Source organism: Nomascus leucogenys, unplaced genomic scaffold, assembly GCF_006542625.1.
Source record: "Nomascus leucogenys isolate Asia unplaced genomic scaffold, Asia_NLE_v1 001499F_24062_qpd_obj, whole genome shotgun sequence".
NCBI classification, from domain to species: domain Eukaryota; kingdom Metazoa; phylum Chordata; class Mammalia; order Primates; family Hylobatidae; genus Nomascus; species Nomascus leucogenys.
The window spans coordinates 1-13,172 of record NW_022097027.1 but is presented as its reverse complement, the minus strand read 5'-3'; the positions used below and the strand labels follow the sequence as shown (position 1 = coordinate 13,172).

Below are 13,172 nucleotides of genomic sequence, written 5' to 3'. Positions count from 1 at the left end.
GGCTCTCATTTTCTCTCTTGCCTGCCCACACGTAAGATGTGCCTTTTGCCTTCCATCATGATTGCGAGGACTCCCTAGCCACGTGCAACTGTGAGTCCATTAAGCCTCTTTTTAAAAAATAAATTACCCACTCTCGTGTATGTCTTTATCAGCAGTGTGAGAACAGACTAATACAGGCGCTCTTTATTTCTTTCTCTTGCCTAATTGCTCCAGCTAGAACTTCCAGTAATAAGTTGAATTTAAGCAGTGAAAGTGAGCATTCTTTTCTTGTTACAAGTCTTAGAGAAAAAGCTTCCAACTTTCTCCTATTCAGTATGATATTAGCTTTGGGTTTATCATATGTGGCCTTTATTTTGTTGAGATATGTTTTTTACCTCTTTGCCCACTTTGCTGGGAGTTTCTATCACGAAGGGATGTTGACATTTTTTGAATGCTTCTCAGCATCTATTGAAATGAGCATATGGATTTTGTCCTCTGTTCTGTTGATGTGAGACATCACTTTTATTACATTGCACATATATCGAACCAACCTTGCATCCCTGGGATGAGTCCCACTTGATCATGATGCATGATGTTTTTAATGTGTTGCTAGTGTTTGGTTGAGGGTTTTCGCATCCATGCTTATTAGGGATATTGGTCTTTAGCTTTCTTGTTTTGTCGTGTCCTCGTCTGGCTTTGGAATTACGGTAATGCTGGCCTTGTCAAATGTGTTCGAAAGTATTCCCTCCTCTTCATTTATTTGTTTGTTTGTTTGTTTTTTAAGCCTTTGAGAAGAATTGGTACCAGTTCTTTACATGTTTGGTAGAATTCACCAGCAAATCCATCAGGTCCTGGACTTTTCTTTGATGGGAGAGTGTTTACTCCTGCTTCAATGTCATTATTCCTTATTGTTTCTGTTCAGGTTTTCTATTTCTTTGTGATGCAATGTTGGTAGCTTGTATGTGTTCAGGAACTTACCTGTTTCTTCTAGATTTTGAATTTCTTGGCAGATGGTTGTTGATGACAGTCTCTTGTCATCATCTCCACCGCTGTTGTGCCAGTTGTAATGTTTCCTTTTTTTATCTCTGTTTTTATTTGAGTCTTCTCTCTGTTTTCCTTAGTTAGTCTAGCTAAAGATTTGTCAATTTCTTTATCTTTTAAAAAGCTAACTCTTTGTTTTTTGATTTTTGCTTTTAAAAAATCTCTACTTTGTTTATTTCTGCCCTGATCTTTGTTATTTCTTTTCTTCTGCTAACTTTGGGTTTTTTTGTTCTTCTTCTAGTTCCTTGGGGCATAACATTAGGTTGTTTATTTGAGATATTTCCACTTCCATTACACAGGCATTTATTGCTATGAACTTTCCTCTTAGAACTGCATTTGCTGTATCCCATAGGATTTGGTATGTTGTGTTTCCATTTTCATTTGGATCAAGGAATCTTTAAATTTCCTTTTTCCTTTTTAATTCCTTCATTGACCCATCCATTGTTCAGGAGCGTGTTGTTTCATTTCCACGACTTTGCCCAGTTTCTAATATTCCTTCTGTTATTGATTATTTCATTGTGGTCAGAAAGTACTCAATGTGATTTTGATTTTTAAAAGTTTGTTAAGACTTGCTTTGTGAACTAACATATAGTCTATTCTGAGGAACGTTTCATGTGCTGTTGAGAAAAAATATGTATTCTGTGGCTTTTGGATGGAATGATCTGTAAATATCTGTTAGGTCCATGGGGTCTAGAGTGCAGTTTAATGCCGACATTAATTTTCTGTTTGGTTAATTTTCTGTTTGGATGATCCGTCCACTGCTGAAAGTGGGGTATTAAAGTCCCTCACTATTATTGTATCATGGCCAATCTCTCCTTTTAGGTCTTTTAATATTTGCTTTACGTATTTGGATGCCCTGGTGTTGGGTGCATATATTTATAACCATTATAAATATATATATATTTACAACCATTATAAATATATATATTTACAACAATTATAAATATATATATTTACTATATATATTTACAAAATATATATATTTACAATGGTTAAAATAGATGTATTTAACAATTAAATATATATTACTATATATTACAGTTGTTAAAATATATATATTTTGTAATATATATCACTATGTATACAATTGTTACAAAAACATATATATATATATATATATACACACACATATATTTACAGTTGTTATATCCTTTTGCTTTATTGACCTGTTTAACATCATATAATGGCCTTCTTTGTCTTTCTCTTTTTATGGTTCTTGACATAAAGTCTATTTTATCTGATCTAAATAGAGGTACTCCCACTCTGTTTTGGGTTCCATTTGCATGGAATGTCTGTTTCCCACCCTTTGCTTTCAGTCTGTGTGTGTCTTTGTCGGTGAAGTGAGTTTCTTTTAGACAGTATTTGGTTGGGGCTTGTGTTTTTAGCCACTCTATGTCTTTTAATTGGAGAACTTAGTCCATTTACATTCAAGTTTATCATTGACAAGGTAAAAGTTTAACATTACCATTTTGTTACCTGTTTTCTGTTTTTTTGTTTGTTTGTTTGTAGATCTGTTCTTCCTTTGTTTCGCTCTTACCATCTTCTTTTGCTGTTATGTATTTTTCTCTAGTAGTAAATTTTGATTCCTTGCTATTTATATTTTAGTGTCCCTATTATAGGTTTTTGCTTCGTGGTTACCATGATGAGATGTACAAAATATGTCTTCTAATTACAACAGGTTATTTTAAACAGATAGCAGTTTAACTTTAATCACAGGAAAAACGAACAAAAACAAACTCTACTCTTTAACTCATCCCTCCCTCCACACTTTGACTTTTTGATGTTTTAAGTTATATCTTTTTATATTCTTATCTCTTAACCAATTGTTGTAGTTATTACTGTTTTGAACGGTTTTGTCTTTTAGGTTTCATACTTAAGATATATTTGGCAACCCGCGATGACAATATTATAGCATTGTGAATTTGTCTGCTTTCTTACTATTACCCGTGAGTTTCATACCTTCGGATATTTTTTTGTTACATGTTAGTGTTCTTTTCTTTCAGACTGAAGAAACCCCGTTAGCATTTCCTGCAAGACAGGTGTTGTGTTGATGCCTTTTCTCACCTCTTTTCTTTTCTTTCTTTTCTTTTTGCTTCAGGAAGTCTTTTTCTTTCTTTTTTGTTGGAAGGATAGCTTTGCTGAATATGGTACTCTTGACTGACAGTTTTTTCGCCTTCATCACGTTGAATGTATCACTCCTCCCTTTCCTGGCCTGCAGGGTCTCTGGTGAGAAATCCACTGAAAGCTGTATTGGTGATCCATTGAGTGTGATATGTTGTTTTTGTTGTTTTTCTCTTGATGCTTTGAGCATTTTTCTTTGCCTTTGATTTGTTTAAATAATTTGAATATGGTGTGCTTTGGGGAATTTGTCTTTGGGTTGAATTTTATTTGTCACCTCTGAGCTTCCTGTGCCTGAATGCTATGATCTTTCTCCAAATTTGGGAAATTTCAGCCATTATTTTTCTAAATATGCTTTCTAGACCTTGTATTTTTTTTTGTCTTCTTCAGCAATTTCTATTACGCAGAGCCTAATTTTCTTGATGATGTCTTATAATTCTTAAAGGGCTTCTTCCCTCTTTTAAAATGCTTTTGTCTTTTTCCTCCTCTATATACGTTCTGTCTTGGAGCTTACAGATTCTTTCCTCTGTTTGGTCAACTCTGCTGTTAAACTTTTCTAATGAGGTTTTCAGTTCAGTCACTGTATTCTCTATTTTAGGACTTCTGTTTTTTTTTTTTTTTTAATTGTTTTTATTTCTTTGTCAAATTTTTTGTTTTGTTCCTGGAGTGTTATTCAAATTTTATTTAGTTTGTTATCCATATTGTCATGTAATTCCCCAAACTTCTTTAGGATTATTCTGAATCGTCTGTCAGACATTCCATAGATCTTCAGTTTTTCTGGGTCTGTTACTGGAGTTTGGTTGGTTTCTTTTGGCGTGTCATATTTTGTGAGTTTTCACAATCCTTGTCTCTTTATGTTGATGTCTGTGTGTTTAAGGAGATGCTCACCTCTTCCAGGTTTTGCAGCTGCTCCTTGGTGGTGTTAAACCTTTAGTACTTAATATTGGAACTTAAGTTCCAACCCTGGCCAGCTGTTGCTTTCAGTCTGGAAAAGACTTACTGTGAGCACCAGAACTTAAATGCTCCACTGGAACTATATTGCTGCCCTGCCACTGTTTCTTGGTCTGGGGAAGACTTAAGCGAACACTGGCCCATTATTGCCAACTTTTAGTTCTTTCCAGGTCAAGGGAAGGCTCCACGTGATCACATGGGCTTAGTGGGAAATCTGGGCAGGGATTTGGGTCTTCCTGTGTGTTGCACCCCCAGCAGTGCTATGGTTCTGGCCAGTCTCCTCAGCATTGGCATGCCCACTGATTGTGGCACAGAGCAGCTGCCAAGATCCACGTGAGAGTTGTTGTGATCAGTGCACCCACTTTCTGTTCCCAATTCACCCCAGGTGTTTCAGCTCTCTTCTGGAACTCTGAAGGTACCCGTGGGATAGGGCTGGGGGGGGCTTCCCATGAAGATTCCCAGACTGCTGGGGAGGTCACATGTCCACCTCCAATTCCCTCCTTCCACCTCAGAAATTGTGGGTCCAGAGAAATTCTCTGTGAGTAGCATTATGCTGGTTTGGGGGAGGAGGTGGCACAGTCTAACGTGACTGTTGTTCCTCTTACTGGTTGTGGCTTTTCTCAGTTTTGTCATCCCAGGAAGTTTCCTTGCTTCTCACCCAAGTTCTAGTGAAATCAGGGTGGTATTCTTGTCTTTGATTAATTTGTAGTTGTACTTTTGTGGGAAGAGTGGTACTGTGGGATCATCTGTTCAGCCTTCTTGCTGACGTCACTCCTCCTATTTACCCCAGTGTACAAATGCAGAAAGCGAGGCTAAGAAAAGGTGCAGGGATTTGTCCCTAGATTCTAATCCAAGATCCCAACCTATGCGTGCCTAACTGGAAAGCTATGCAGTGACGTGGGCCCATGGCAGGCTATAGGCCAACATTAAAGCCCCATTCATACTGGCCTCCTCCTAGACACAGAGGGAGCGTGGCATGTAGCAGAACAAGTCCTCTTTTGTCCTCAGAGGTGTGTGCCTACTTCAAAGCCCACAAGACAGGGAATGGCAGAAGAAGGGGCATAATAATGGGCCTGCTGGACAGGACACTGTAGTGAGGGTTGGGAGATCTGGGGGCCAGGACAAGACCCACCACTAACTGTGACTTTGTCTAAGCAACTGGCTCTCTCCTGGCCACTTCTCTGATAACCAGATAACAGTTCTGAGCCACCATTGCAAGTGTCGGAAAGGTGGGTTCTTTGACCCCAGCTGGGATAAAAGGAAAGGGGGTGAGATATACCTCCAGCAATCATTTCAGCACCCCATAGCTCTTATCAATGCAACCTCTCAGGCTTAGCAGCTATTGCTAGTATCATCATGATTTGCATGTAAATGACTGCAGCTGGATGACGATCTGGGGACAAATGGCATCCAAAGCTTATCCCAAAGGGCCTGATCTCAAGGAACCTGATGGATGTTGCCTCTAGGCCTGGTACAACACCAGCTGCTCTGTGGAGGGGGCATCCCAAGTAATCTTCACAACCCCTCTGTGAGATGCTTTCTTTCCCACCCCCACAAAGAGTAATAGCATCGGTCCTTCTCAATCATCCAGGACTGCTGTGAGGAGTAATGAGAAAGCTCCCAACAGCCCTGGAAGATATTAGAAAGTGAGATACAGCTGCTGTGTACCCACAACAACAACAACAACAAAAACAAGAACATGAGGAACATGATGCAAGTCCGACAGATCACTCATCCAGGCAATTGCAGAAAACATACCAGAGCTGTGTATTATGAGACAAATGGTCATCAATATTGCTACTAATCATCAAATGCCCACTGATGATACTATTCCCAGTGGAGTTACAAATGCCACCCAAAGAATCCATAGCTCCTGTCCTCTCAGTAGATTTGGGAAGTCACTGTTACCGGGGACCAGGTTTTGCCTGGCATGCCCCCACACGTTTTATCCCATCTAGTTCTCACAGCAAGTGAATAAGACAAGTCTAGCTCCTACCTCTGGGAGGAGGCTGTTCACCCTCCCCTCACAATCCCCAGAGGACATTGATGAATAAGTAAACCAAGGCCAAAGCCTCCTGACCCATGCTCCATGGTGTGTGCCAGTGGTTTATGATGTCTCTGCAATACAGGTCTTGTCCACCCTTAAGTGGCCAATTAGGGCCTGGGACAGCCTGCAAATATTACCCAACATGGTTGAGCACCACCAGTTTTGAGCCTCACCTTTACGCCATACACCAAAACATACATGTGTTATCGTGTATGTAAAAAAACTCCAAACCAAGCCGAAACAAGAACAGGATGTGTATAAATTTCCTGAATGGGGTAGAATTCTGGTTATTTCCTGTGTAATTGCCAAGTATGTTCAACGTAGCTTCTCAGCAACCCATCAGCTACATGAATCTTAGCAGAACCGAAGACTAGACCCGATTTCTTCAGCCTTTCACTGAATTCTCCTCCTCCGCCTGTGATCCCTATCTTGGTCAGTGGTACCCCAGGGCCACAAGTCACTCAAGCCAGAAACCTGGGTGTCATCCTTGGCCCCTCTCTGGACCTTGCCCCAGGCCCACCTCCAACCTAACACAGCACCATTCTATCTATCCTATGAAAAGCATCTCTCAAATAATGCCACTTCCCTCCAAACCCTCTTCCACTAATTTTCCCCACAAAATTTTTTTTTTTTTCTTTTTTTTTTTTGAGACGGAGTTTTGCTCTTGTTGCCCAGGCTGGAGTGCAATGGCACGATCTCGGCTCACCGCAACCTCCGCCTCCCGGGTTCAAGCGATTCTCCTGCCTCAGACCCCCGAGAAGCTGGGATTACAGGCACGCACCACCACGCCCGGCTACTTTTGTATTTTTAGTAGAGATGAGGTTTCTCCATGTTAGTCAGGCTGGTCTCGAACTCCCAACCTCAGGTGATCCGCCCACCTCGGCCTCCCAAAGTGCTGGGATTACAGGCATGAGCCACTGCGCCCGGCCTCCCCACAAACTTTAAAACCCACGAGTGAGTGAGTGCATTTTCTTTGGGCACGATTTCTCCCTATGCCCATCTATTTTCTGTGATTGAGACTAGAGGGTCTAAAGATGGCCAGTGAATGAATAAAATTGACTGGTAGGGTCACAGAAACAAGCAAAGCCCACGTTGACCCTCACTGGCATGATCTCATTACACTTCCTCATGCTGGAGTCCCAGGAAAGCCAAGTCTCTCTTTGTAATCAGTGCAGTGAGGATGGGTCAGCCTTTTATGAGAGTGGTCTTGGAGCGTGTGCTCCCCCTTGGGATGGCTTAAAGGTTGAGCTGCCCACCCGGTGATGCTGAGGGCACCACTCTGGGGGTTCCAGCGAGATGCAGCTTTCCCCCTACAGGAAGTAAAACAGATGAATGTGATTTGATATGACCAATGTGAGGTCCCATCACTCATTAGTATGTGTCTGGAAGGCCCACGGTTAGGCTCCATCTTTTGTAGGAGACCAACAGTCTTCCGACTGTTCTCAGGAGTACTCTGGCGGTCTGTAGAATTACCTCAGGTGACCATGGGGAGCACTGGAGGAGGGGCACGACAGATGCGGCTTTTTCCCCATTAGGTCGCACCATCATTTTACCAGTCGAAACAATTCCCCAGTGGGTGCAGTGTGGGAGGAGATTGGGCACTGTGTGGTGGGAACTGTCTCCAAGCACCCTGTTACCTGGGGACCCTGACCCCATGAATGTTTTAGCTTTGTTGCATGTGGGACTGCAAGTACAGTGTCCTCATCACCAAGAGCGTGGGCTGTAACTCACAGTTCATTAGGACCCCCTAGATTTGTAGTTGGTGACAGTGGCTCTTAGACTGCCTTGCTGTAATGGAAGGGTCCTTGCCTCAGATCAACCAGGGACTGTATCTTGGCTCCCTCTTGTGCTGGCGATGCGACCTCAGAATGGTGATCACACCACTCACCTTGATCCGGATGGTGGAATAATAAAACAAAAACATGTGACGCTCCTGTAACACAGCAGACTGTGTAACATTTCATGGAGCTAAGTACAAATGTTGCTACCTCTGTAAGGCTGCCCAGGATTCACGGGAACATAGCACCAGAGAGACTGAGGACGGGTGGGGCAGAAAAACAAGCTTAATCTCTTGCTCACTCGCACAGTCCAATGGTCTTCTGTTCACCAGAAGTGCTGGGTGATCCTGGAGCGGTGGAATTTCTGACCCCACACCTCCTTCTGAGGCACTGTCCACTTTACTGACCTACCTGAGATATCCCTCAGGCACGGGGATTTTGAGGTGATGTAAACGCGGGTCGTGGGGAGGTGTAAGCAAAGGAGAAGAACTCGTAACTCGCTCAGTCATATTTCAGAAACAAAGGTGTAAAGCTGACGACCCATGCCTTCCCCTATTGCTGACCTGTCTTTCCCCATTCCTGCATGCGATTGCCCTGTATGCTCAAATGGTTCATTATGCAATGGGTAACGGGCCTGCTTTCGAGATGCACGAGCATCTGTTTTGTGTCGCTGTAACAGAATACATGAGACTGCGTGATTTATAAATAAAAAAAATTTATGTAGCTCATGGTTCTGCAGGCTGGAAAGTTGAAGGGCATGGCCCTAGCCTCAGGCGAGGGCTTGTGTGCTGTGTCATAATGTGGTGAGGAAGGTCAAGGGGGAAGTGGGCACATGCAATGAGAGAAAACCTGAGGGGCATCCTGGCTGTATAGCAACCTACTATCTTGGGCACTTTGTCCATTCCTGCGAGCACTAATCCAGTCTCGCCAGAGCAAGAACTCACTCACTACTGTGAGGAGAGCACCAAGACACCTACAAGGACAAAGGTGGAGCCCTCATGACCCAAACGACCGTGCACTAAGCCTCACCTCCCAGCAACACCACCTTGGGGATGAGATTTCAACACGAGTGGAATCTCCTGTGTATACGGGGCTGGCAGAGGAAAGCATCTTCTGCTGTGAGGCTGCAGAGTCCAGTGGCCTGCGCAGTGGGGAAGGCAGGGAAGTCCGCATGGTCCATCCGACCCAAGAGGGCCTGAGGTGGACGATGGCAACTAGAGGTCGAATCAGCAGTGGAGGTGTTCCTTTCAGGAGACGATGGGTAGTGCTGTGTGTGGGAGTCAGTCAGCATCTGGTGGGTAGTGGGCATATGGTTCTGGGCAAAGCAGACTTGGACAATGTTAGGATCAGATTGGAGAGCCTTGGAGAGAGTGTGGTGCTGGGGAGAAGGGCTGCTTGTTGCTGAGTCTGGCTACCTTTAAATCCCCCCTCTGCCACTTGGGTTTCAAGTGTGACTGCCGAGTTGTGCCCTCTCCACCAGATTTCCCCACATCATTTCTTGTTTCAACAAGTATTCGCATCCTAAATACACACACACAAGCACAAGCATGCCCATGCACATGCATGCACAGACTCTCCCTGACACTCCCTTACCAGTGCAATGACTGAGCTCATGGTTATGCCAGCAGCTATGAAGGAACGAACACCCAGCAGGCCCTCAGCCCTAGGGAGTTGGAACGCTGCTCCTCTTTTAGACTAAACATGGGGTTTAGGGCTAAACCCCACGATGTGAAGTCCTAGCCCCTTTTGGAGAAGCAGCAACATGGAGCTGAACTTCCCCCACTGAGTTAGGGCCCAGCTCAGGAGGACAGAGGCATTGTGGGGAGATAGGTGGTACCTGTGCCATCAAAAAAGCTGCAGAGACATGGGATGTAAAGAACTCCATCACTCCATAATGAACAGCTCTGTCTGTTCAGTACCTATGGGTCTCACCGTGGCTGATCCCCAGGAATACAGGAAAAGGGCTGTGGGACTTCCAAATGCTGTTGCCTACCTGAACCTTACCCCATCTGGATTTCATTTGAGCTTAAAGGCCCTGGACCTCTGAAAAACCAGAGGGTGAGTAATTCACCCAGCAGGCCCTATGAAAGCATTTTATTTTCTCCCCTGGCTTTGCACAGGGGACTACATGAGACGGGGGAGGGGGAGAGAGAATTTTGGTGTTCCCGTGTCCTAGTTAGGCTTCTTGATGCTAAAAAGCACATCCAATATCCTCGTCCATTTACTTTGGTGACTCCTGGTGCTGCAGTTTCTAACAGGGCCTCCTCCATGGTTGTTAGTTAACAGGGACAATTATGCTCCAACCGCCCCCTTTTCAGAATTCTCCTGCTGATACTGTGTTGCAACACATACCAAGGTCACCTTAGGAAGGCAAAAGAAAAAAAAATAAAGTCCTCATCTTATGGAAAGGAACAATGCATAGTTGGAGACAAGGCCGTCTGTTGGAAGGGGTCTCTGTCTTGTGGTGGAGTAGGGGGGCTTGGGAGTTCTTTGTCAGTATAGGGGTTAACGCCTTTTCTGAGATCCACAGATTCTTCCTCCACACTCTCGCGTCTGCATATAAACACCGCCCAGTTTTCCTCAGATGTGAAGACTGTGTGCATTGCTGGGGGGAAGAGAGATGTTATTCTGTCCTCATTCCTGCACGTAAGTGCCCCGCCAGGGTCAGAGCTGAGAGCCGTGGAAAACTCACCGTTGACTGGCCACAGCCCGTTGCCACCAGGACCTAGTAACAAGCAGTGTTGCCTCGAGGAGGAGGGCAGACGGCCTAACAGGGTTAAGGAAGATGCTAGCTCTCTCCCTCCACAACCCCACCACCACCAAAGCTGACCACCCCCAGTTCAGCCGACGTGTTGAAAGTTACGTCAAATGCCACAAAGCAAAAACAGTCAAGCGTGCCAGCATTTATTTCAGGCCTGGTGACTGGGACACTGGGGCGAGCAGGGGCATGGAGCAGCAGAGGGGGTTCGGGCGCCGTTCACGCCTGTGTCTGTGGCTCCGGTGGTCTCAGATTCCGAGTGTCCGGTATCCTCCCCTAGGGAGGAAAGCAGAGTGACAAGTGGACCCTCGGGAGCCCTGGGGATTTCTGGCTTGGCCTGAGGTTCTCTTGGTGGAACAGGAAGGGGAGGCGGATGGGCTTGGTGGTGAGCAGTGAGAGAGGCGGAGGCTGGCTCCGAAGGAGCTCTCGCCTGAAGCACTTGCTGAAACACGCCAGGGCCCTCTGGAACCGGCTCCTCCAAGACCCTCGCAGAAGACCAGGTTCCCTGGGCAAGCCTGTGCCACCGGATGGATCCTCCGCGGCGTCAGACACAGCAACTACTTCCTCAGGGTCTTTTTGCGGCCCTTTCACATTCTGAAAGACAGACTAAATAGCTGGATCCTAATGGTCCCTCCCATCCCTGGCTTCCCTTACGCAACTGTTGTGTGCATCTCTGGCCCTCTTCCAGGGGCTGGGGATGCAGCAGTGACCTGCACAGACCAAAGCCCAGCCTCCTAGGGGACATTCCAGGACAGCGGAGAGAAGCCAGACTCACCAGGTCAGCAGGTGGAAGGAAGGGAGTGAAGATCATGCTTCCAGGAGTGTGTGACGTGCCAGTAGGGACCGACAGGACCTCGTTGAAGACACCGGCGAAGCTTGTCACTCTGCCGGGTGCAAAGAGGCCGAGGGCCTGCCCCCTGCACGCCCCATTCAGCCCCTCTGCCCTGCCCCATCGTCCCTCCCTCCTGCAGCCTCGTGCTCCAGCAGCGGATACATTTCTGGTATGTCACATTCCGTTTGTTTCTGTGTCTCTTACTCCCACTCCTCCAATCTTTCTTTCCTTTGCTTCTTCTTCCTGGCCCTCCCAGCAGGCTCGAGCCACGTTTCTCCTTGCCGAGCAGAAAAAGCAGAGGTCTTCAAGCTGGTGGTGAGTCATCATTTGGTGGGGATGCCACAGACCCGAGTGTCCATGTGGGTTCTCTCCTGCCTTTGATTCACAGGATTATGTACATGGATGCCCTGGGCAGGTGTATGAGTCCAAATGAGTCGTCACAGCAAGGAGAGTGAGCTGGGTAATGGTATCCAGAGTCCAAATCAACAGCAGTTTTCTTTTCTGAGGTTTATGTGAGACTCCACGTCTGTGTAACAGTCAGTATCAGGTGGTTTAGGGCCTGGAGGGCTTGGAAAATGTGAGAGAGAGGGAGAGGTGAAGGGCCTGGGCTGGGGTGAGTTGAAAGTAGAACAGCCGACCAGCCTGGGCAGCATAGGGAGACCCCACCCCCACAGAAAATCTCAAAAGTAGTCTGGCATGGTGGCACACACCTGTAGCCCCACCTACACAGGAGGCTGAGGGGGGAGGATTGCTTGAGCCTGGGAGGCGGAGGCTGCAATGAGCCTTGATGGCACCACTCCACTGCACTCCAGCCTGGGAGACAGAAGGAGACTCTGTCTCAAAAACAAACTGACAAATCAAACAAACAAACAGAAGAAAGTAGAAGAGCAGAGGTGAAAGCTCCTTGTTGCCTAGTCTTGCTATGTCAAAATCAGGCTTTGACATTTGGGTCACAAGCAATGCTGCCAAGTTATGCCCCCTGTTTACTAACCGGGTCTGTGGGGTCTGCACCGCTGACTTCACAGGAGCTCCCTGCAACAGTACCTTGAAGGGAAAGTGGAAGTAGGTGGCCTCAGAGTCTTTATTTGGCTTTTGAAATAATAGTGCTGCTTAGGAAAGCATCTCTTACATAATCCTGAGGCTACAGAGTTGATCTCTGTGAGCCTATCATGGGCCGTGCCCTGAATGAGGCTCTGCTTCAAGCTCTTCTGTGAGGGAGAAACCGAGAGAGGCACGAATGTAACAGAGAGTGATGGAGGGACGTTTATGGGGCTATGGGAGGACTGAGGAGGCGGGCAGTCACTCAGCCTTGGGAATTGGAAGGGAGTCAGTGAAGAGTTCCCAGACGAGGCGTGCCTGAAAGGAGGGACAAAAGAAATGGGCCAAGAAATAGAGACAAGGGAGAGCATCACAAGTAGAAGCCCAAGACAATACCGTGAGGTTTTGCAACTGAAAAGATGTAGGCCTGGTTTTCTGTTCCAGGGTTTAATAGAAGTCAAAGTCAGTCACGAGGTTCCAGTACAGGCACCTGAAAAGCTGTGCCTCACAGAGACACTGAACCCTGGTTTTTGAGAACCCAAAGTGTATCTTTTTAATAGAATTTTGATAGCAGTCCGTTGATCATTTTTCCAGTGTGATTCAGGCTTCATGTGTCCTACCTAAGATATC

The 13,172-nt window shown here is 45.8% G+C and overlaps 1 protein-coding gene across 2 annotated transcripts; it reads right to left on the bottom strand.

Annotated features, from left to right (window-relative positions):
• Nucleotides 1-10,789: 10,789 nt before the first annotated feature.
• On the bottom strand, nt 10,790-11,483 carry LOC115834133 (protein FAM236C). 2 transcript variants are annotated; one of them, XM_030808895.1, is made up of 3 exons: nt 11,448-11,483; nt 11,103-11,278; nt 10,790-10,948 (listed from the first exon to the last, which is right to left on the bottom strand). In XM_030808895.1, the coding sequence occupies exons 1-3, from the start codon at nt 11,481-11,483 to the stop codon at nt 10,921-10,923; spliced, it is 240 nt and encodes a 79-aa protein (XP_030664755.1). In that variant the 3' UTR covers nt 10,790-10,920. The 2 variants fall into 2 exon arrangements, with proteins under 2 accessions (XP_030664755.1, XP_030664756.1); XM_030808896.1 differs by having other exon boundaries at nt 11,103-11,266.
• Nucleotides 11,484-13,172: the final 1,689 nt, after the last annotated feature.